At 42.9% G+C, this 24,726-nt stretch overlaps 3 protein-coding genes and 1 long non-coding RNA gene across 12 annotated transcripts in view; 1 reads left to right on the top strand and 3 right to left on the bottom strand.

Annotated features, from left to right (window-relative positions):
• INTS3 (integrator complex subunit 3) overlaps window positions 1–9,141 on the bottom strand; it is a 44,753-nt gene extending 35,612 nt beyond the window's left edge. For 2 of the 7 annotated variants that reach the window (XM_076066878.1, XM_032953584.2), the window contains exons 1-7: window positions 8,660–9,140; window positions 6,661–6,744; window positions 5,483–5,566; window positions 4,869–4,982; window positions 2,500–2,584; window positions 2,093–2,159; window positions 1,309–1,453 (exon numbers count right to left, since the gene is read on the bottom strand). In XM_076066878.1, coding sequence (XP_075922993.1) covers window positions 1,309–1,453; window positions 2,093–2,159; window positions 2,500–2,584; window positions 4,869–4,982; window positions 5,483–5,566; window positions 6,661–6,744; window positions 8,660–8,833 — 753 coding nt within the window. In that variant the 5' untranslated portion in view covers window positions 8,834–9,140. Of the gene's footprint in view, window positions 1–1,308; window positions 1,454–2,092; window positions 2,160–2,499; window positions 2,585–4,868; window positions 4,983–5,158; window positions 5,206–5,482; window positions 5,567–6,660; window positions 6,745–8,659 lie in introns of those variants that run through there. The other 5 variants (XM_076066880.1, XM_032953587.2, XM_076066879.1 and 2 more) reach the window with 4 other exon arrangements.
• Window positions 9,142–13,948: 4,807 nt separating this feature from the next.
• On the bottom strand, window positions 13,949–18,628 carry DUSP28 (dual specificity phosphatase 28). Of its 3 annotated transcripts, none has more exons than XM_076066883.1 (3): window positions 18,348–18,628; window positions 17,631–18,037; window positions 13,949–14,696 (listed from the first exon to the last, which is right to left on the bottom strand). In XM_076066883.1, exons 2-3 carry the CDS (start codon window positions 18,030–18,032, stop codon window positions 14,547–14,549), a joined length of 552 nt encoding a protein of 183 aa, XP_075922998.1. In that variant the 5' UTR covers window positions 18,033–18,037; window positions 18,348–18,628; the 3' UTR covers window positions 13,949–14,546. The 3 variants fall into 3 exon arrangements, with proteins under 3 accessions (XP_075922998.1, XP_075922999.1, XP_032809479.1); XM_076066884.1 differs by having other exon boundaries at window positions 17,631–18,034; XM_032953588.2 differs by having other exon boundaries at window positions 17,631–18,628.
• On the top strand, window positions 17,878–24,606 carry LOC142924435 (uncharacterized). The gene is made up of 2 exons (XR_012941658.1): window positions 17,878–17,976; window positions 22,039–24,606. It is a non-coding gene; the product is annotated as an uncharacterized LOC142924435 (long non-coding RNA).
• Window positions 19,306–24,726, bottom strand: part of LOC116942041 (atrial natriuretic peptide receptor 1-like) — a 55,585-nt gene continuing 50,164 nt past the window's right edge. Inside the window, exon 22 of the mRNA XM_032953579.2 lies at window positions 19,306–22,205. Within this exon, the coding sequence (XP_032809470.2) occupies window positions 22,140–22,205 (66 nt within the window). The 3' untranslated portion in view covers window positions 19,306–22,139. The remainder of the gene's footprint in view (window positions 22,206–24,726) is intronic.

Genomic DNA, 24,726 nt, shown 5'->3' with positions numbered 1-24,726 from the left:
AAGAATTGTCAATCTCCCTCGGCCTGGGGCTCCACGCAAGATCTTACCTCGTGGAGCTGCAATGATCATGAGAACGGTGAGGAATTAACCCAGAACTACACGGGAAGATGTTGTCAATGATCTCAAGGCAGCTGGGACCATAGTGACCAAGAAAACAATTGGTAACACACTACGCCGTGAAGGACTGAAATCCTGCAGCGCCCGCAAGGTCCCCCTGCTCCAGAAAGCACATATACATGCCCGTCTGAAGTTTGCCAATGAACATCTGAATGATTCAGAGGACAACTGGGTGAAAGTGTTGTGGTCAGATGAGACCAAAATGGAGCTCTTTGGCATCAACTCAACTCGCCGTGTTTGGAGGAGGAGGAATGCTATGACCCCAAGAACACCATCCCCACCGTCAAACATGAAGGTGGAAACATTATGCTTTGGGGGTGTTTTTCTGCTAAGGGGACAGGACAACTTCACCGCATCAAAGGGACGATGGACGGGGCCATGTACCGTCAAATATTGGGTGAGAACATCCTTCCCTCAGCCAGGGCATTGAAAATGGGTCGTGGATGGGTATTCCAGCATGACAATGACCCAAAACACACGGCCAAGGCAACAAAGGAGTGGCTCAAGAAGAAGCACATTAAGGTCCTGGAGTGGCCTAGCCAGTCTCCAGAACTTAATACCATAGAAAATCTGTTGAGGGAGATGAAGGTTCGAGTTGCAAAACGTCAGCCTCGAAACCTTTATGACTTGGAGAAGATCTGCAAAGAGGAGTGGGACAAAATCCCTCCTGAGATGTGTGCAAACCTGCTGGCCAACTACAAGTAACGTCTGACCTCTGTGATTGCCAACAAGGGTTTTGCCACCAAGTACTAAGTCATGTTTTGCAGAGGGGTCAAATACTTATTTCCCTCATTAAAATGCAAATCAATTTATAACATTTTTGACATGCATTTTTCTGGATTTTGTTGTTGTTATTCTGTCTCTCACTGTTCAAATAAACCTAACATTAAAATTATAGACTGATCATTTCTTTGTCAGTGGGCAAACGTACAAAATCAGCAGGGGATCAAATACTTTTTTCCCTCACTGTACATTGTGAGAACATATTTCTTCTGCAATGGAGGCCTTGGATAACTAAAGGGTATAGTGCTTCGGTTAAAATAACCGATGAGCACGGTTGGCTACGTATGGTGCAAAAGAAGTTCAACATACATCCATAACAACCGTGGAGCTCGTAATTTTACTTAAATGACCACATAACAAACATTTAAGGGGAATGTATACAGAGATTTTATGTTGAAATTCACCTACCCGCTCGCGGAGCAGAGTAATGCAGAAGTCAACTTCTTTCTGACGGAGGGTGGTGAGGGCTGGGCTGCCGTTGTGATCCACGATGATCCTCAGGAACGTATAGACCGTCATGGACACAAGCAGGCTGTTCTTGAGCACCCACTCCCTATAAGCCAAACACCACGATTCTGTCTGAGAATGGGGGTCTGCCCAGCATCACTGTTGATTACAGTCAACTCTTCTTGATTACCCAGGGGGGACAGACAGGGTGTGGAATTCGCCTTGCTCACACTTACCTTAACTGCTGCTCGCTTGTCGAGTCGGTGACTCGGTACCCAGGTGTGGGCAAAAATGTTGACAAACGAATGACTTTACGACACAGTAAAAACAGACAGGGTTTCGAGCCCAATTTTCCTGTTTTGCATGATTCGTGATTTTGTTTTATCTAGGCCATCGCTCCCTCCCACTACCCATTACATCGGGTAATTGGGAGTTGACTGTGTGTATGCCAATATTTTTACAAGCACTGTCAAAAATATACACAAAAAAGTATTTTGACTTACAAAGCATCCACATAGAACCGCATATGGCAAAGAACAAGTATGCAATTTGAAAAATACACTAACAATCAAAATATTGATCACATAAAGAAAAAACGCAGAGGAGAAGCAGTTTGACAAGGTTATAAAGAATATTAACCAATGCAGGACAACAAACTCTTTAATGAGAGACATGACTTCCAAAACAGTAGTTACATTATTTTCATTTTATGGGCTCAACGCACGCTGCGAACCACAACACGTACCTGTAGTCAGTTAGCAAGTCCAACACGGTCTCTGCCAACCAAATATTCTTGGGACTTGTATCCCCACCTATAAAGCAAAACTGCAACTTAATGCAATACAATAGCTGCGGTGTGCAGATTAAATGTCATCCGCCGAGTCTGATATTCACTTCATAGAAATTACATTGAGGCCGCTTCTGGAAGGTTATTCAATTTCAAAGCATGTCAGGCCTTAATGGAAATTCTGTTCCACTCTAAAACCACTTAATGTTGTACAATGAACAAAATTGCACAATGGCTTGGGAAGACAATGGATAAGATGTGTATAAAACAAAGATATCAATGTATGTGTTAACACGAGTAACACTGTGTACTTTGCTGGATAGGGGCGATAAAGTGAGTTTCAAGATGGTCCTGATGGTGCGCACCTGCTATCTGCTTTAACAGCGTCATGGTGACCCCGTCGGCGCCTATCACTCCATTCTTCACAACCTCTCGGACCAACCAAACCAGCTGTAAGAGACATGAAGAGGAAATAAAGACATTCAGACAATGTTGTGAGAATATTTGATTTACAAGTCCAACTGTAAAAACTCCTTTCTGCATGCAGATCATACCACAACTCCCCATTCAATAGCTTTTGAAAACAAAAAATATTTATCTTTAATTAAAGCAGAAACTGCTGCTTGAGTGTAATTTCAGTAAAATTAAAAATAAATCCCCCACAAGCATATTAAGTAAATATTAAGGGGGAAAAGGTACATACACGTAATTAATCATGTAGCATTTGAAAGAACAACAGCATACTTTTGAATCATTACTACTTTTTCACATTTCATGTCAGATGTAATCTTCGTGGCATACAATGATAACAATGCAAAACAGTGCTTTTGCACAGCTGATCAGTTTGCTGATCAGCTTTGAACAGAAACCACCAAAACAAGCACACACACAAAAAACATTTAAAAAGCACAAAATTGTAGTAATGACTACGAAATAATTTTTGTTACAATAATTATGACTGATATTTGTATGTCAGAATATTTCACTCTTACCTGGAATAAAAATGTTTAAACTTAAAGGATCTTTTGTTTCAGTCAGCCATTCCCACCGCAAACACACACCACCTTGCAAGTTAATTTGCATAACCCTCAACATGGCTTCTAGCAGGAATGGAGCACTGCTCAATTAATATTGTATTTCCTTAAAGTGGCAAAACTTTTAACATCGCTAAAAAACACAGCCACGAGATTTTCAAGCAAACAGTGGCAAATACAGAATCCTTTGTACGCTTGACGTCGATGACAAATGTTATTCTGAGACTCCTGGTTAGAATGCAATGCTCCATTTTTTTTGCCCAAATTACAAACATCTGTGACAAGCGTTGCTTTTCACATTCCCTATATTTAGCCATAACTGTGCTGGGCCCACAGGCAGCACTACTCCTGGCTTTGAACCACTCAGTCACACACTTCAACAATGTTTCACTTGTGAAGGTCCAACCTTCCCCACTCTTCTGCCATAACACATTAACCCTACAGTCAAAACAGTGCTACTTTTGGGGTTTGTCAGTTAATTGTTAGCACGTGTGTTGGTGTACGTTGCACGCCAACAGCCTGCGCGGCTACTATTTCCAAAACAGGCACATTTAAATAGCACTTAGGATAAATGTCCACCTTACGACCCAAAACAATAGCTTGGTAGAATGAACTGAAGTGTAACAATGCATCGATACATTGATTCATATTGATTCTTAAGCTCACAATACATGCATTAAATTGTGTGCGTTTAGAAACTATGCTTTTATATCTTTAGCTTGTACGCAATGGGTTCATGTGATGCCTGCAGCCACGAGCAGGCCACTTAACCGCAATGTAAAAAAAACATTGATTCCTGGATCAAATCATGATCCTGAATGGCAAGAATTAATTTTATTACTAACTATTAAACTATTAACTACTATTTTTATTTTACCAGATAAGGCCCACTGAGCTATGTATCTCTTTTTCAGAAGCCACTAGGCCACAAACGATAGCTCGAGGAAGTGGCTTGTCACGTGCAAATGTATAGCAGCCAAATACTCTAAATGCATGTGTCTAATGTGAAAGGGAAAAACAGGAGGGCCTGGAGAAAAATCCAAGCGACCACGGGGAGAACATTCAAACTCCAAATATACAGGAGTCACGGCCTTCTGTATACCAGCATTTAGGTAAGACAGCACCCAGGATAGAGCTCCTTCAAAGTAACAATGTGCAATGGCCAATAATGTTTTTCCCGTAATGCTGTTCTACTTTTGAAATTTGATTACTTTTAATATACATCAGATTATGAACGTTTGACTCAGTAGGGCTATGTTTAGACTGAGTTAATATTCAACTGCTTGTCATTTCTAAACTGTTCATATCAACTTCAGTGGATATTTCCCAGGCTTCTCAGGCCACCAAATAAAAATGTAAAATATCTATGCCCATGTGCTATGAAGAAGGGCCATTGCCCACAATCTCACCAATATTTTATTTATTTTTAGGCAGTGCTAGTTGATGAATATGTTGAGTTTTTTTGTATAACTATATAGGTGGTCTCTCTGCTCTGTTGAAGGCCTGGTGCCCAATGTTAGCCTCCTATATAGTTGAATATTAGGAAGCAGTGTTAATGACAATTACAGGTGGTCTCTAAATTACAAAAGTCCAATTTACAACAATCCAAATTTGTGATGTTTATATAATGCCACCATGGATCAATTTATGACACATAAACTTGATTTACGATGCATCTTCCGACCGCCTTTTCCTCTCACCTGGTTCCTGGCCACGTCGTGCATCTTCAAGAACTTCTCCATGAGCAGCTGGTTTACCTTCGCAAGGACGAGCCCCAGTCCATCCCGACTCACCAGGGTCAGGTCCCGATAGCACTGCCCAAAGCAGACGGTTCAATCTCAAATCTCAATTTGCATAGCAGCACGTCACTGTTAAGACATATAGACTCTCATTCTGATACAACCCAAGTTAGAATAAAAATAACAACAAAGTTATCTCCATACTTCTCAGGAACCAACCAACCAGCCAGCCAACCAACCAACCAACTTACCAGCAACCACAGGGTAGTGCGGGATGACGTGGTTGGTTGGTTGGGTTCTGGGGGGTAGGGAAAGGGCAGCACTTACTTCTCACGTTGCAGTGAACGTAGCCAAACTGTGCATTGTTAACTTTGGGTTGTGGAATCGCTTAGAGAGAAGAAAAAACGCCCAGTTCATGTCAGTTTTTAATCGGAGACGTATGCATTGTTTGCAACACCATCCCATAAAATGCACTTTTGTGTAATTTGACCTCAACGAAATGACCAGTAGTAGCTAAAGTTAAGCTACAACGCAGCGTAATTATCGCTTTCCGGTCGAGGTGAAAGAGTAATTACCCTGGCAGCCTGGGCTGGGTCAGTCAAGATGATGGCCGTCAGCCCGAGACACGTCTCCTCATGCTGTGGTGCTCCTTTACATACCTACACACGGACACAGTGCAATACAATTGCTTATGATGGTTCGGTGAAATGTTCCCATGCAAACTGCACAAGGTGAAAATCCGCAAACTGGTCTACAACACAGACCCTGCGAAACATAACTTAACAGTGGATTATTGACCCCGATTTTTTTTACATCATTGCTGTGTGAATAGTTGTCCCTCTAGCGGCTGCATGGGTCACGTCTACTCATTACATACAACGTAAAATTCGAAAAGCATTGAAACAATATTCTTTGACGAATCGATGCATAATTCAACCGCTAGTTATGAATACGATATACAATTTTTATTTATAAAGTTACAAAATCGGACTGCATCTCAAGACAATGTCATTAAGGGCCAAGCATGATGAATTATTCATGGAATTCTCATAAATTTTGCACAGCAGATATGGTGAACCAAAAGGTCAAATCAATGATACTAGCATTGTGGCACATACAGACATGTCTGCCAAGGTAGGATGGAATATTTTTATTATAAAGTATTTTATTTATCCAGGAATGCCTCACGGAGCCGAATGACTCTTCCCGAGATATTTTAATCCCTTTTTAGTATTATTCTAAATGTGGGAAGCAACTGGTGTACCCAGAGAAAAACAAGGAATATGATTGAATACTCAAAAGTTCATGCAAACCACAAATGCACATGTTGTACTTTGTTCCTCTAGCCAATATGTAGCCTAGCAGATGCTGGAATTTCACAAATTTGCATGATCCACTAACCTCATCTCCAAGGTGCTGTGTTATAACAGACATATGCCACCATGGCCCTGAATATACTGGTACATCTCAAGAGTAGAATTTTCAGGGCCATGAGGGGAGGAAACTGGATGTGGAATGGAGACCTCTGAACATACAATTCACTATTCTTGGTTCTGTCGGTAAAGTCACATAGAAGCGAAACAATAAAATAATAAAAATATAAAACAATAAGAAACATTCAACAATTATGTGACTTTACCGAAAGAACCAAGAATATGAATCCTTGCAGTCACGAAAGCTTTAAATCAAAATACAATTCACTCTTTTGTGCGAGCTAAATTCGCTGTTGCTCTTTGTGAAGAAGATCACTTACATGGGCAGTGAGGGCATCGTTGGCCTCCCTTTCTGATACACTGACGATCATGGAGGTGACGGTGGCCATGCATCGGTCCAGCTTCTGTGGGCACACAATCGTTAATGCTCAATTGTTTCTTAACATAGTCCATGACAAAGCTGATAGTGGCTCATATTTAGTTCCCCATCTCATTGTTTTCTCAAGTGTAAACACCAGCAGTGGAGGAGTTTATACTTTAGCCTAGACAGGTACACACCATAAAAACGATTTCTAGCCAGGACATTACACCTCCTGAAATATAAGTTCCCTTTAAATGGGTTGTTGGACAATGTGTCATCTGGTCACCCTTTAAAAAATCCCCAGTACAAAGTAAATTATGCACATGTATTTTTTCTGAACATTCAACAGCATATTATTAGCAGCCAGACTGTAGATTATTCAGTTACATTGTCTGTAATGTAAAACCACCGACCACCTTGTGGCAGTGACCACCACTGGTATAAATGCCCTTATTTCTCCAATTATATGCTTAACTGGGGTTGGGTTAGTGCCAATGACCCAATTTTTTTACCATATTTCTGTAATTAATGTTGATTGATGTACAAATAGGCTCAGATCATTCACAAACAATAAGCAGAAATTAATCAATCAGCTTCACCCACTTATTCTGGCAAGGAACACTCCCCACATGCCTTTGTCACAAAACAGTCCAATATCAATCAGTGGTCTGCTAAAAAAACATTCAACAATTACAATAAAACAAGGAATGCCTCCCCGTGACAATGCACCACCTGCTGACTTCTTAGCTGCTTTCTATAAGTTATACAGAGCTTCATTATAAATGCTCTAGGATTAAATTTGGTAGGGCAAATACCATCCCTTAAAACTGCCCGATGGTTTTGATAGTTATGAAACTATAAAACCCAATTTTTCAGATTAACTGCAATGTAGAGACAAAAATATGAAAAAAATTACTCCCCCACCCCTCCAGAATAATTTTTTAAAAGTTTTTCCAGACTCAAATAAATGAGAATGGGCGTGGGGAGGTGGTTATTGAACTTTAGAACCTCGAAAGTGGTGGAAATTACGCATTCCCATGGCAGGGCCAATCTTTCCATGGGATAACCACTGCTGACTTCCCACAAAGTGGCAACTCAATTTACTTACCCTGGAGCAATAACAAAGATAACCCCCAACCGAACTTTGAAAATACAAACAATAACAGCAGCAACTAAACATCTGTGAAAAAGAGCTTCATAGCTCATTGGATTCCTCCAGTCTAAATAAAGATTCTGATTATGAAAATGTCCACATACATTCAAATGAGCAAACAAAAGTCCCTCCATGTAAATAACAGTTTGGTCAATCTGCTCATGGGCCTTCTAAACGAATACTCTCTATTTACATGTTTAGGTAGGGTAACCCTCTACGGTTTCGACTTTCTGAGTCTCATCAATTGCCAGGCCTCTTAAACCAATGCTATTTGGTGGCTTCTGTGGCCCAAAAGCCAGCAGAGGAAATTTACTTGACAGGGTCCAGTCTCCCCACGGGATCTCCAATTATGATTTACCACAAATTAGAACTCAATCTATCCACCCCAGAGGGACACTAGTCTGCATTAACCCTAGACCATGCTTTCAACTCGCACCCTTACGCCTTCTGAAGGAGCAAGTTCACTACTTCGCGCACGTACGTAATTAACTTTATTTACAACGAGGTAATAATCGACCGAGACAACATTATTTTACAAGAGCGACCTGGGCTTGTAAACAATTGAAAAACACGGCACAAAACATCACAGTGGCTCAAAACAAAACGCGACCAATACAAACTTCACGTTACATCCCACACAGTACTGTACCCATCAAGCACCGAACTCCGGGCATTCCTACAGTACTATACACTGCACGTAAACTCAACGAGACTCTAGCTTAGAGTCCCTAGAATACCTTAGAATCTTTAGGCGAAGCAAAAAAACACACAGAAAACAGACAATAAACAGGGCGACGAGAGAGACCGAGAGCGGGGTCCCAGAACCCCGGGCGAGGCAGCCGAGCTCGGCCGGGCGAGGCGCGCCTTCCTCGGTAGCGAAACTATCCGAGGCCGGGGGGCCTACCTCCTCTAATTCATCCTTAGCGTCCAGTGCGTTGGAGGCTATCATTTTCCCCTTGTGCTTAGCGGGGACTTCCATGGTATATGCTGCGTGTGTGCGTGCGGAGAGAGACGCCGCTGGTTGCTCGCTGCAGGGAGAGGAGGGGACACGGGGCGAGGTGAGCTGGTCACCTCCTAAACGTGGCCATGTTTGAGCGGGATCTGTTCGCTCTGTCTAAAGCAGGCGCGCTAATCGATCCCCGAGCATCCAAAGTCATTATTATTGTGACTAATAAAAGTAAACGTTACATATATTTTTTTTACAAATAATTTTAAACGATAATTATAAAATATTAAGTTGGTATGTTGTTTAGTGTGGGTGTTAATTGAAATGGAGGTTGCCGAGTGATGTGACGGATTAAAAAATCGCGTTTTGTTTGATGCGGAATGCCGCGCCGGACACCGTAGGCAATGGCAATGAATGAAGCAGAATCTTTTAAATCGGGTTTAATCTTCGTTTCGTACCGGAGAACATGATACAGTACAACAATAGAGTGATAATAATGACCATAAAATGAAGATAACATGCACAATAAGAGTACTTGAGTGACGGACAATTTACGCTGTGCAGCAAAATCCATTGTTGTACTGTACTTGTATGCTCCCACGTCGATGCGTAACACCCCCCCCCCCTCACCGCCTTCAATTCACACAGACCAGCGTGGTGAAGTATGGTCAAATAATCCTCAAGACATGCGCGGCGTGGGGAAGCCCTCATCAGCAGTGCATTGGCAATAGTCCAACATGCAAACGCGTTTGCATGATGATTGGTGTGGCTCTACGGTACATTTACACAATGTGGTCCGCGCCATATGAATGTGGAATTTCCACCAATTTTTTTGGTGTTTATGGGCCGCGCCCCCACACTCACGTGAGCAGGGAAACACTGACTTTTGCCTTTAATAATTTCTCACTTTAGAGTTTGCCGCTTCTAAAATTGATGATGCCTGCCAGTTGGAATCACCAAGTCAGATGTTGTCGTGGTGTAATGGTGAGGGCACTGGACGTGCTGTACAGAGGTCGCAGGTTCGATTCCCCGGCGCGGGGAATCGTGTGGGTGCTTCCACTTTTATCCAGCGACGTCTGGTTAGGGTGGAAGAGTAGACCAAAATACCCTCCATGGGAGGAGGGTGGGGGGGCTCTCTAAAGCTCCCCCTTTTGAAGGCCTTTCCGCAGGCATTGACGTGAACAAAACGTCTGATGTGGGTGCTTGTTTTGTGGATAAGTAAATTCGCGGTTCAGAGGAGTTATCCTGTTATCCTCAAATCAACTCCTGTTATCCACAAAATTATTGCGGATACATCGAGTTTGCGTGACTTTGTTTTTTTTAATCTGTGAAAAAGCAATGAGATCAATTTAGTGACCACGTATTTTATCCGTTAAAAAACGTGGTGAACATGGATGAATCACCCCTGTCGATAACAATGTCTGCAGATCCATTTGGAGTCACGTACTATTAGTTTCGTTTCATATTTTAGGAGATTTCGGATCTCCCAGTCTTAAAATGCGCTCGCGTTTTGATTTGTTACTTAATTTTGTTGAACTCAAAATTTTCCTAAAAGTATTTTGTCAAAATAAAATACAACTTAATTAAGTACAGCTTAAGTTTAGATGGTGTTTCTTGCAGCAATCATATTCCTGTAAATGACTGCCATATCGGAAATTCCCTCTGTGCTAATACAATAACGGAATGGAAATAACTCGTGAAATGCCAGTGCTAATGAATTAGCATTACCATTATTTACAGGATATGTCACAGCCAACAATGCAACACAAAAAAAATCATCATTAACACTGCCTTATAAGAGAAAATTTTATTTCCAGAGTAACGTTTTGTGCAATGTTCCTTTCTGCTAAAAATATATTAATCTATTACATCTCTATTATATGCGTTTAGAATATTTGGCTGGTGTAATTTTCCACGAGCCACTTCGTTGAGTTATCGTTTGCGGTCAGGTCGCTTCTGAAAAAAATCCAAATAGCTCAGTGGGCCTTACATGGTATAATGATAAAAGTAGATTTAGTTTAGAGTCTAAGAGAACGCATTGTTAGTAGTCAGATTATAATGACAATAGTACTGCCAGTATAACGAACGGCCATTGTCCAAACGTTATCTTGAAAAATGTTTTCGTTCTAAAACCATGTTCATGATGATACCGATATATTTTTGTTTGCATTCGTGCACCACTACCAATCTCCTTATTCGTCTTATTCCCATCAGCTGCAGTTGGATTTACCTTGGCACTTTCCTCCGCCGCTTCTTGTCTCTTATGACCTCGTCTGCTTGTTCCATTCCCATCCCCACATATATAAGGTCCTCCCTGACACAACCCAACAAACTTTTTTTTTATTTGGTCTGCTTTATGCTGTTGCCATCTTCCTCTTTTTCATGAATGCTCTTTTGCAGCCTGATCCAAGTCCATTTTCACCTCGTGTCCAATCCACCTCCATCTTGCTGATTTATTTCTTTTTTTTATCTCACCCAGCACCGAGGTACAATCAGAGCTTCATTTATCACTCGTTAGGTTGTGCAAAGCTGCTAGTCTGGTTTGAGGTATAAATAAAATAATCGGTATAATTCACTAGCACATAATACTAAATTGTACTCTATACTCCTACACCCCGCCACAGTATCGCGAGGACAACATAATTTGAGATGAATTTGGCGTGCAAAAATTATTTCCGGAATAATGCTCCGGGCTGTTCAGGATGAAATTAAGCACCGCGTACACCCCTATTATTTCACGTGTCTTCTGATTCGTGAGACATTCGAGAAGATCCTTCTTTAGTCCCTTGCCCAATGATAGATCTATGGCTCTAGATGATTGTTGTGTTATGTTCCTGATGAATGTAACGTATGCTGTGGACCACTGCCATTGTTGACCCTTAGTGGCCAATTAGTAGGCCTGCAAATGGGGTGGCAGCCATCGGAGAGAACGCGCCCGTGAGGCCGTATAAAGTGGCAGTAGATAGAACATGACTGATGGTGAATTATGCAGTATAGATGTAATAATAAAATAATATAACCAGATGAGAGCTCACTTGACAATATACCCCATTTTTAATGGTGGCCCGGAGAAAATATATTGCTTCAAGTAATATGATGTAGGACATGGCGCAATATGTTATAGAATGAAACGTTAAGTGTTTAAATGGGACTAAATCTCGTCAATGAATGCCTCTACGTTTCTAAATGAAAATATATTAAGTTGAAACTATGTTAAAGCCTATATATACATGATTATATGTAGCCTGCCTGCTTTCCATCACAAACAGGGTTAATTCGATGAGTCACAATTCAGATTGCACGTCAAGTAATGGTTGTAACTGCAGCTGAGCTTGGGAAAATTGAAGGCTAATTATGACGACTGTCGGCTTAGTTCGTGTTCGTTGTTACGATTAAAACTGTGCGCATGCATCGCCATGCAATACAACGGTAATCCAAATTGTTACTGATTGCGTCGTTACAGAATAGCATTTTTGCAAGGAACTGTTGAGTGTGTGTATAGAGTACTATTGTCCATTTAATTTGAAACTTCTTCTATATATTCATGCCTCAGAAATGTGACATTTCCACCGCTGGGTGATTTCCTCGCTGATGCCGTGGTGGATAAGCACCACCCATTGCTCCTTTGAGAAAAACAAAGTCGGTGTATCCCCAACTTGTTGTTATGATCATTAACATGGATTTTATGAAACAAGTTTGGCAATATCAGTTTTAAGCATGCCATTTATGTATCCCTAACGAACCCTAAAATGTGTTCTCAGCTGTCTGACTGCGTGGGAGAATATTTGTTTTCCTTTTGTGCACCAGTGGGTTTCTTCAGCACTCATGGAAAACTCCCCTCCCTCCCGCACCCCTTTACTTTACAGCAGTACACAGTTGTGCGTGACATTTACATGCAGTGTACCCTTTTGAGTTGTGTAAACGTGCGTAAAACATTTATAGATAATTTGTTCAATTTGATAAATGCTCCTTGTTATATCCGGTTGTTTGTAAAGTAAAAGCAGTAATCCATTTTTTCGCGTAACAATTTTACACCATTAGCGTGTGTGCACTTCACACGTCCGTCCAATGTATACATTGGTCATTTAGCTACAGTACTTTAAAACCGCTGACGGCATGTGTACGCGGCAATAATTGAGCGTGTTATCGGGCGTCAAATAAGAACAACGAATTCACTGCGTTTGACCGTGGAGTGTTTTGGTGTGTCGCGTGTGCGTCGCACAAAACGCCGTGAAATTAAATGAGCAATAAGCCTCCGCGGCATGTGTGAAGATAAGATAATGATGAACAATTCCACAATGTGGCTGCAACAATATATAAAATATGACGTCTGTACTTCGGGTGGCTCTAGTGCTTTTGAAAGCGTTGCACAGCCCAGCAAATGTGCTTTCATGCACTCGGAAAAAAATTCACACGAAAAACAAAAAAACGCTTACATATACATACAAAGATCTCCCATTAAGCCGAATAAATGGTGGTATAAAGTAACATTAATAATAGTGACAATTATTTACCCAACAAAACCTCACTGGGTCGTTTGGATGTCTTTTTTCAGAGGATGTTGCATTGTGATGTTTAGTCATTTCTATTATTGAGCATTTGGCAATATCATACGTGTCAAGTGCTATTAGCAGCACCTACTAAGTCTTGGCAGACAAGGAGTCAGCAATAATGTAGCTGGGACAAATGTATACCTCGCCACCGTTTTCTCCCGAATGCTGCCACAGTCCAAGTCAAATCCGGACACTGCTTGCTCCTCATGTTGTGCACCAAACCCAGGTTGTCGCAATTGTAGCACAGTATGCGAACCGCTGTTATATATATATACACACACTGTTATTGCACACTCATATATATACACACACATGTGCATCGCGTATGTGTGTATGGAGCGTCGACCTGAAACGCCCTGTATCTGCAATGCGTTATGCCAGCCCTGCTCTGAAATGCAACTTGAGACGTCACGGGGCTGGATTCCCAACAGGACCCTAGTGGTGCACCGCTCTCACCAAAAGCCGAACTATTTTGGATGTTGGTAAAACGGGACGGGTAGGGGATGGTGATCGTGGTGGTGTGAATGCTGCAACGCTTGCAAGGCCACAGAATAGGTACTAATAGAGTTGTATCAGACATACGCTAGACTAGGGCTGACATCGGCATTATTCATCCAGCCTGTTTTTATTATAGTTAGGTGTGGAATTACACATCTGTAATACAGTGCTTTGGGGGGGGGGGGGGCAAGAGTTTGTGGGTTATGTAGATTTGTAAAACTCTTAAACCCAATGGACTGTGAGGTGGCCTTGTCAGCAACACATAGCGAGAAACTACATTTCTAAGATCCTGGGCTTAATTCCTTGCAACTGCGTGTTCCTCTTTCTAAGGATGTTCTTATAGCTTTAGAGACACCAATATATTCTTAAATCTATGGTTCTATGTGTCTCTGCGGTGGTTCATAATGGCACCACCGAGGAACTGGGTTCAATTCCTGAGCTTGGTGTCTCTCCCTCTCTTAAGTGTCGGGTACACCGAGTCAGAAACCACTGGATTGTGGGTGCAAACCTTGGGTCGGGTTGCCTTGCTCCATGTGCAAAAATAAGTTGGTCACACCAACACACAAAACAACTGTTGGATCCCATTCTCTCAGTCATATAGAACAGAAACATCATAAACTATCCAAATGCCCGACATTTATGACTGCTCGCCACTTTCCCCCACCCCATTGCTATCTCATGCTCTGCTAAGTTGATCATAGGGAGGCCAGGGTGTCCCTCGGTCCTCCAGAAGTGCTCCCCACAGCCACTGGCTCTGTTCCACACATCAGCTGAGCCTCGTATTGCAGCAGTTGTCTCCAGAAGCCTTCATTGGGACTTGCGGATGGTCTCACCGATTTCACCTTCTGCGGGTAGCGATGACAAGAGAGGAACAAGCAAAACAAAACACATTACAGCAAGTCCGCTATTCACGTTGCTCAAATTTACGCTCTTTCATTGTCGCGTCACAAGCGAATTATGGAACGTAATACTGGTAGGAACCTCCTGGTTACACCAGCCCACAGGGCTGGATGGAGAGGGGAGGGTGGGGAGGGGCAGGGTGGGGAGGGGCTGGGTGGGGGGGCTGGGTGGGGAGGGTGGGGCTGTGTGGGGGGTGGGAGGGGTGTGGCTGGGTGGGGAGGGGCTGGTCACCCCGTGGTGCCCTTATAAAACTCAACGTTTAACCTACTCACGCCGGCTTGTGCCCGCCCTCACAGTCGGGCATATTTGCGGAATACACCACGTTGCCGTTGACCCCGGCCATTGACCGAGCAACCCAAAGTTCCTACCAGTTCCCTCCGCAGAAATGTGTTTTGGTGTAAAACTCATCGATTCACGACGTCGTTTTGAAGAATTGAAATTAAAGAAGGCAGCAGCATGCGCAGCGTACGTGACGATGCACTATACACCACAGGTCTTCCAAGCGGGCTCTCAATTCTCAGTGTTTACAAGATCGCTGGCCATACTGTAACTCAACTCCCCTTCAGTCCACACCAGGCCTCTAATGTCCACCACCATCTCCGGTGAGTACTCTGTATTCACTTATTCATTAAAACTTGTTTTTATAACATCTTTTTTTGGCATCATTAGACCTCCTTTGCCAGTACCAAAATGTAATAATAGGGTTTTTCCCCTTTTTTCTGGCAACAAAACTGAAACCTTTTTACAAGGATTCATGTCTGCATTAACCACAATACCTGCAGTCAAAATGCAAACAAAAAACATACTATGATAATATACGCCTTTTGGCGTCATCTGGTCGAGCACCAATTGGGTCGAGGCTCAAAAAAAGCCGTCCCTTGGTGTGGACCAATCAGTTTCAAGGACAATGCATATATTATCATAGTATGTTTTTTGTTTGCATTTTGACTGCAGGTATTGTGGTTAATGCAGACATGAATCCTTGTAAAAGGTTTCAGTTTTGTTGCCAGAAAAAAGGGGAAAACCCCTATTATATATTTTTTCGGGTATCTTTTTCGTTACTTTTTTCGTTACGTTATATTTTTCTGGAAATTTTGACCAAAAAATTACCCCCAGGAACATTAACTAAAGCGATATCATTAAGTCCATGGTAACTAATTCAGATTTCTCGTTGATTCGCCTAGCGTCGAAGTTCACCAGGGACGCATCCCCAACGTATAGCGAGGAGCCAGTGAGAAATGAGGGGGGGGGGGGTGAAGCCGATGGCGAGAAGGGGAGACGCAACGAGGAAGAGACAGGGTACTCATTCGGACGCCCTCCAGTCCACAATTGTACTGTAGAAGAAATTGTATTCCGGCTTTGGATCAGTCTGTCAGTCACAGCACATTCCACATACATTTTTTGTCACGTAGAGTCTTATAAGGGGCTCACTCTGACTAGAAGGAACTAGAGGCATATGGTATTTACGATTAGATACGTACGAGCTATGATCTTTGACCTAGGTAAAAAATACAGTCACCAAAACTTAAGTCAATGCAGTTCTATTACGGATTGTAGATTATACGAGGATTTGCCATGTCCGTGGCATGGACTGGTACTGGACTGTCTTATAGGTAAGATAGCTAGGCTGAGTGATGGGCTGCCTGACACTAGTTTTAAGCTTCTTTGATGAAAAACAAGTATTTAAATTCACCGCGAGGGATTCTGTCGTGATTTTTGTCTTGGAATTTTAATGTGTCACTGCAGTGATGTGATTAGAGTCCTCCTGAGGATGGTCAAAGTCTTTTTTTAATATCATTAACTAAGCTGAAATCTAATTTGGGACACACATTCGTTTTTTGGGCTGCATCTTCCTCCGATGCAGTAGTTCCTAACGTTTCTGGAACCCATGGACCAATATCCCGCCTAAAAACATATATTTTCGGAATAAAAAAATATGGTGTTTAGCGAAAAAAACATCATATCTGCAAGAGTTCCAGGAACCACTCCCCATAGCGATGTATGTACTTTATGTTGAACTTGTCTCGCTCATTTCTTTAAAACTGCATTTTGTGTTTAGTTGGTTATCCTTCCCCCGCACCTCTGATGAGCATGGTTGGCTACGTGTGGTGCGAATGAAGTTCAACGTGCATACAGGGTGGCAATCACTGCCCTAATCCACATCATACACATTTATATTTCCTCTAAGGCAGTGTTTTTGACAATTTGTGTTCAGTTTTGTTGTTAATCAACATCAAGTCATGGAAGGCAATTCCACCCGTCATGAGTATTCGTGGAGGTTAGCTTGATAAACACTTTTGTCAGATCCATTCCATCCCTATCACTCTCACATTTAGTTGTATACTGTATGCGATTCCTGTCCTGGAAGATGGCTGTTAAGAATTCCATACCCATCTATTTAACATATTTAATTTAAAATGAGGTGACTGGATGCCTCTGGGTAGTAATATCCAATTGAAATCAATGGGCTGACAATTTGAAAATCCTGAGTACGAATCCATGGATAAGCCACACTTGGTTAAACATATTGGGAATATTGTTGTATCCCAATATCAGAGGTTGGCGATACGGTTACCGCCGTTGCCACAGACCAACCCTGACATAGTTCTCAGTCAGCCGATGTTGTACCATATGTTGAACTTCCTAAGCACTGTATGTAGCCAACCGTGCTAATCGGAGGTGATCTATCAAAACTGTGCAGAAAGATGTACCAAAGTTCAACACAATACCGGTACCAGACCTCGATAGAAATTGATCCCTGCCACTAAAACACAAATTACGTAACCAATTCCTGTCTTAGTCAATCTGTCCGGTGATCAAATCAACACAAGTCCCGGGGGGGGGGCAGGAGGGAGGAGTTGGTTTCTCGTGGCCCCCACCTGGAAGGCGGACCGCAGCGAGAGCTCCCCGTGCCGCATGAGATATGCCGTGACCACGGCTACCGAGCGGCTGCGGCCGTGCTTGCAGTAGACCAAGGTCCGTCCGCCACGGACCCTCTCCTCTTCGATGGCATCCGCACACGGGGTCAGGTGCGGGCCCAGTGACTCGCTGGGTTCATCGAACACGGGCACGCGGATGCAGACCCTCTGCCCCTGACCTTGCCCCGGGGCCGGCTCCGGCGGGAAGGGTTGAAGCCGTGACACGTTGATGAGGAGGGTGATGCCCGCTGCGTCGAGGAGGTCGGGGCAGCAGGCGGAGCGAGCGTTGGAGATGAAGAGCCACTCGGTAACCGCGTTCAGGCACGAGCTGCACGCCGCTGTCGGGCTCACGGCGAGGAGCATCGCTGCTTCACAGACCCATTCACGAAGGAACGTGCATTCGTAATAGAAAGAATGCACACTTCAACGCTTGCCAAAAAGGCTGTTATAGTGTGCTTTAAATCACACCCTCTCTCGCTATACGTCTTGGCGCAGGCGTTATGGCCAGAGAACAGCCGTGCAGGACTAACAATGACATCAATTATATCGCCTATGACTGCCTTTAGATACGTGTGGTCATTAACCGTCGCAAAACCCGTCATCCAGTGTGTGCCTAGCTCTGCATTGAATGTGCTTGTGCGTGGATAACAGATTTCGATTAAAAGGAGCTGAACTCACTCCGTGTTGACAAGGCCAGTCCGGTTTCCAGTTCCCAGCGAACGGTAGATGATTATTTATTTTAAGCCGGCAATTTTTAGAAAGCACGCGATACTCACCACACGCCACTCACAGATATCCATGAACGTCGAGGCTAAATATAGACTTTTATTCAATATCCAGTCTGCATCGTGTGTCCTGTGGCAGCCTAGTTTGTTTTAACGTAGCTCAACTTAACTAAGCTTCTAACTCCAAATAAGAATGTCCTTTATATGAAGGTACAACCGATACGAATTGCATAGTGGGAGATCTTTCATGAAAAATGTCCATGAAATTACACGCCGTGCACATATATAGGAAGCATTGGAAATTTATTCAGTAACGTAAATTTAAATCCGTTTCTCCCGGATGAAATTAGGACTGGGCAGTGCGCATCTCCGTTTTGTGGCCGTTAATCAAGTGATGGAAATTCCACATTCACATGGTAAGGACAAGTCTATCCAAAAGACAACCCCTGCTCATTATCGACAAATATAAACCGTTGTCCATTGACAGACTCCAGAGGCTTCAAGGGCTAAGCTAGCTCCCTGCAACACACACGTGCATTCATACAAGACACTTGTGCATGAATTGTATTTATCGCCATTTGTGAGCCCATTAAGACCAAATGACTTTTGCATGTTATTAAATGCCAGGATAATAATAACTATGTTATGTCTCCAATATTATTTTCATGATACGACCTCCATTGTCACTGAATTGCGTGGTGAAAGCACATCTCCTGAGTTGTATTTGCTTTCTTCTACAATCTGATAGTATGTTTGTAATCTATGGTAGAAAAACCTTTTCTGAAGCAATGTTGTGCAAGTGGTTGTCACCCGTGTTGCCCATTATTCAACACATAAATGGCAATATTATTACGAATCAAATAACATTTCACATCCTTTTAGAAAGTAAAAAAACACTCAGGATACATATATCAGTTTATAGCCATATTTTATTTACAACATGTACATTATTGTTCAAGAAACCACATTCAAAACAATAACTCTGATCGATTAAAAATAAGTCTATAAAATAAAATATCGCTTTACTTGCATAAATATATGTTAGGCATTTGGTTTCTGGTAATGTAAAGGCCATAATCACAGTGCCCCATCTGTGTACAACTGATTGTCTATTGGTGTTCATTCTAATACAGCAAACATATTACTCGTTAAATTTATTATTTTAGACTTTTCCATCTTTGTAAGTACGTTCGTGTCACTGAGTTATGTGAGTGATGTATAAATATACTGTATATGGCAACAAGCGATAAACAAATTCTAAGAATGACAATATCAACCAAAAGTTGTTTGCACAATATGAATAGTGATTGCCTAATATTGTGAAGGTATGACTAAATAGGAGGTTCGGTCAAAACATTCGTGGAATTACTTTATTTGGAGTTGAAGAGACGATAGAAACGGAATGCTCTCCGAGCTAAAAGTAAATCTAGATGTTTCTCATGGCTGCCGAAAATGTTGTGTACACGCAGAGTCACATACTTCACCATGGCCATTCAACACGAGCGGCCTTGTCAGTATGAGTTCGGCACCTTGTGAGCCATTGTGGCGAAGCAGCAATGATGCTCCATCAAATTTAGTAAATGCATCGCATAGGCGTTTGCGACCGATGTTATGATTCACAATTTACTTTTGGGTTTCGAATGCATGCAGTATGTGTCTTAAACCCTCCTTCAGTTGCCACATTTCATGCAACTGCAGCGATGACGTTGCACGGAACTTTGAAACGTTGTGGATTGCTGTCCAACACACCGGTGCGCTGAAATATTAATAACATGGCACGTTTGTTCATGACCTGACACATTTATTCATTGTCTGTGTCGGGTGGAGGCGGGATTTACGACACATTTTACTCACGCAAACCGATCCAACAATCAATTATTAATCAAATTATCGTGTTGAACTGGGGGGAGTTTCTCTCTGAAAGCTTATTTTGCTGTGTAGCACAACAACCTGCATGGAAAATACAACGCACAATACTCGTTGTGAAGACAGAGAATGTCGGAGCGAATGGGGTGAGGTCACTTCAGAGGTTTTTCATGCTGAAGACTTCCAGGGCTGCTCCCAAGAGCTATGCAATCGCTGGCAGTGATGTATCGATGCATGAGGAGAGCGCTGGCCTTTGAAGGGGATCCACAAAATATGTATACAAGTGGCAATGTGGCATATCATGGTTAAAATAATGAACGTGAATTTTTCTAATGAACTTGTTTTCGGCTAAATGCAACTGAATATGCGTAACTAAGTACTATTGTTAATGAAATAAACAAAACAACATTTTTTTCTGTATCTCCACATAGAAATACGATGTGTTTAGACATTGATGTAAAGGCCTTCTCGACCTTCTAGACCTATTGGCCTTCCATTGATTTTGACCCAGAAAGTCTAAACTGGTCCGAAATTTACGACATGAAATGCTGCTTGATAACATAATTTTTGAAAAGTCGGTAGATTGAAGGTCTCAAACATATTTCGATGTGGAGATACAGAAAAAGAGATTGACCTATACATTTTACTCATGTTTTAAACATGGGATTCATATTATTATCGTCATCAGTATCAGACATGGTCTATCCACTGCTGGATGAAGGCCTCCCCACGCTATCACCACCACTCACGGTTATGAGATGCCACAAACCATCTCACACTGCTGCACACGGACAGCGTCTGGGCTAACTACGGTACAGAAGTAAGCATGTGCACATGCCTTCATTTCACCACTCAACTCTCTTGACTGTCCATCATTACATTTAAAAAAAACTACTATTTACGAAACTGTTACTAAGTAACATTTTATTTCTTTACAATACTGGAGAGTTCCCCAATTATAGTGTTGTTTATGTTAATATATACGCTTATATCTGCTGACCATGTACACCGGTGGACATGGTCAACTCAGCCTTCAATGAATAATAGGCTTAGCTGATGTGGTGATGCTGGTCATAACCACCGCTCACTGTACACCACATCTTCCTTAATAGGCACTCGGCAAGAGCACTCACCCTGGAAACACAAAGAAAGACAAAGCGTCTTTCTGCTCAAAAGAGCTTGGGGCAGCAGTTATCTCAGTTGGTAGTACTAACCCAGTGGTGGATGGAGGCAGTTACGCCAGAGGATAACCACTACAGGTTGCCCATAAATTGTGTGTATATGATAGACGGAGGCTTGTTCGTACCTCTGAGTATGCGTGCACGTGTGTGACTGTGTGTATAGATAAAGTATCCACATTTATCCTTCCAGACTGTAGGAGTGGACAAATGCCGTAGCGATTGCCTATTAAGACCAGCACAGCACGCACCGCCGTGCCAGACCTCATTTAGCACACTGCACCACGAACACAGTGTCTGATTCCCAGCGTTGGATAACATCAATGACGAGTGGAATCTGAACTTATCCTGGGCCACTCCTAGGTTGACTCAGCCTCAAATCAGTACTGGGAGCGGTGTGCGTAAACATCAGCACTGAGAGCAACATCGGCTTAAAATCATCTGCTCTCGACAATCTGTAGTCTAGTCGGGAGATTTTACACGGTCTCAACATTAGCAATCCCCTTCTTCCGAAATGGAAACTACGATACTTTTGTGGGCAAAAACCACCATCCTCTCGCTTACGCAAAACTTCCAACGCTCGCACTCCATGGCACACAGGTGGCGCCGCACGCGCCACTTTCGCCGGCCAACGGCGGCGGTGGCAATAACAAACGAGGCAGAGGAGGTGAGAGATGAGGAGGAGGTGCCGAAGGACCTCTTCACGGCACACCTGACACCGTGGGATTCTCGCCTAGGAGCCAGTAAGTGCGCATGGTTCCCTTGCCCTGGTGAGAGAGACGCATGCCCACACACACACACAAGTTCACTCATTGTTAGACTTGTTTCTCAAGGGCAGAACGGGTCTCGTTAAGCGTAACGAAATATTTTCTCATCAGACTCCGGTTTTGAGCCGCAGCCACTGGTGGCACCAGGCATAAGCAAACCAAGCTGAAGTTTCGGGCCCCAAAATAGCTCAAGGGGCCTTGGATTCGTGAAAAAAAACACATGGGAGTGCAAATTATCAGCGAAAACTTGGAACCTTGTAAAGAAAATAACCAGTTCATTATTGTAAAAGCCACTGTAAAAATAATTGTAAATGTCATTCATCTATTACCGTAATTATTGTACACAACTGCGATACAATAACGTTACTTGTCCATCATATAATGTTTGTGGGTCAAGTGACGCACCACACACCAATTTATAATTTCTGCTCAGCCCCCCCCCCACCCTTGGGGTGGACGAGCACCACCGCTGCCTGCAGCCTCGCCGTGCGCAGGCTCTGCGCAATCGCATTCACGCTGGGCAAGGTCATCCATTGTGTGGCCAGCGAGGCCACGTGGGGCATCTGGGAAAAGCCCAGGCTGTAAATAAGGACAGGTGCAGACTGTGACGCACAATGTGAAGGAGGACGTGGAGGAGGATTACCCTCTGAGCAGACTGAATGGAGGACTTGAGAACACTAAACTCCTGCAGGCAATGAGGCTATGGCCTGGCATGGCCAGCTATGTGTGCATACAATCAATGGGAAATGAGCGATTTGGCTAGTTTGGATCATTGTACCTTTATTTAACCATGTAAGAGGTTAAAAAAGGTTTGTTTTGCAACCTTGATTCCAGTAGTCCAATAGGAAGAAAAAAATATCATTTATTTTCTTGTTAGTGTCGCTTAATTTTTGTTATTAAAGTCACATTTGGGATTTGGACCAATGTGTTGGCACTCGATTGCTATTTTTTTTTTACAAATAATGACACCAAGCTGGTTCCGTAACAATTTGGAAGTTTGGCCCATTCCATATTCAATTATAATTTGTGTGCATGCCAGGATAAATAAACCCATGCACATGCGGGCATAGCAACTCAAAAAAAAATCTGCACAGTTGGGTCAACACAACCTACCTCGACATACACACTTAAAATTAATAACCTCTAGAAATACACAGTTGAAGTTGCAGATTTCACTTTACCCGTACGAAAGAAGAACACAACACAGTCCTGCTATCTACTGCACACCTCCAACTTAAGCTATACAGGCAGCTCGGGGCAAGTGCCATCAGCGAGCTCCTGAGACCGGTGAGTGCATTTTCTTTCGTGGCGGGTGGAGGAGGGGGGGGGTCAGCCGTGTGGTCAAAGCTAATTTAATAGGAGTCACAAGAAGCACAACCTCACTATAACGGTTGGGGCCATTGTGCCAAGGCGGCACTTAAACTCCCCAATGACTGAGCCATCGGTGGAGGACGGGAGGTCTGCAAGTCACCGCTCGGTGACCTTCGGAGCAATCGATGTTGTTGATTTGGACACCAATTTAGAACGGATATAGAACTGCACGAACTGCAGGCTGTTGAGACCAAAGTCGGAGCATCGACACGATCAGAATTGCTCCTCTCCACCAGCGGCCATGCGACAATGGTGGAAATTCCACAATACTTTGGCAGGGGGTCAGTAACTTCGATACAACATCCGACCTGCTGCTACAGCAGTTTGATGAATTGCCACGATTTTATTCAAACTTATATTTTTTGTCTCGTTTTAAAATCGTATTTGTACATCTTTAAGTGGATTCAGGGACGATGTGAACCCATTGCATAAAAGTATCATCAACGTCTGTCTTCATCTATCCACTGCTGGACAGATAGCGACAACATATATGAATTGAAAAACATTGGTTCATACACGTACAATTCAATGTATGTAATGCCATCTTAATCAATGTGTCGTTAGTGCCAGGGCCTGTTCAACTGAAGTCACCGTGCATTCCTCATGTTCATTAATGAACTCCTGTGCCGTTTACTAACACGAAACAAGCGAGCAGTGTCGTGCATCATTAACCAATTTACACGCCATTAGGGAATGCTGTACGGATAAAACAACTGCAGTAATGGGAAGGCAGCGGGACGGGAGTTTAATCGTTGTTGACCTACGCTCAGTGAGTGCCATATTCATGTTTTTTTCGTTTTGCATTGCTAACATCCACCATTGCCGTGTTGCAGCTTCTCTCCCCCGTGGATGCTGACAAAAAAAGGCATCGATCGACCGACGCTCGTTCTTCCGCCAGTGTCAGGTCTCGCGCTGAGCTATAATAGATAAAATAAAGCAATTTGCTCCCCGTATAACTGGATCGCTCCTCTCAGTCATTCACTCAGTGTCCCCCCCCCCCCCCGTTCGCCTTCTTCGATCAGCTGTGACAGTGAACCGCAAATGAACTTGCCCATGGACTATGGGAAAGAGATATATTCATAACTTGCTATGCCGCTAAACAATAAAAAAGAAACATACGTGAAGGAGACATTGCCCCCATGATGCGTGG

Source organism: Petromyzon marinus, chromosome 13 (assembly GCF_048934315.1).
Source record: "Petromyzon marinus isolate PM22_M1 ecotype Great Lakes invasive population chromosome 13, UKy_Petmar_22M1.pri1.0, whole genome shotgun sequence".
Taxonomy (NCBI): domain Eukaryota; kingdom Metazoa; phylum Chordata; class Hyperoartia; order Petromyzontiformes; family Petromyzontidae; genus Petromyzon; species Petromyzon marinus.
This window is presented reverse-complemented; position numbering and strand designations above follow the sequence as displayed.

Excerpts from the sequence above, each read along its gene's own strand:
- DUSP28 (XM_032953588.2), bottom strand. The coding sequence starts at position 18,032 with ATGCTCCTCGCCGTGAGCCCGACAGCGGCGTGCAGCTCGTGCCTGAAC. Across the intron at positions 14,697-17,630 it reads CGCTGCGGTCCGCCTTCCAG|AAGGTGAAATCGGTGAGACC; the intron begins GTGGGGGCCACG and ends CGCTACCCGCAG.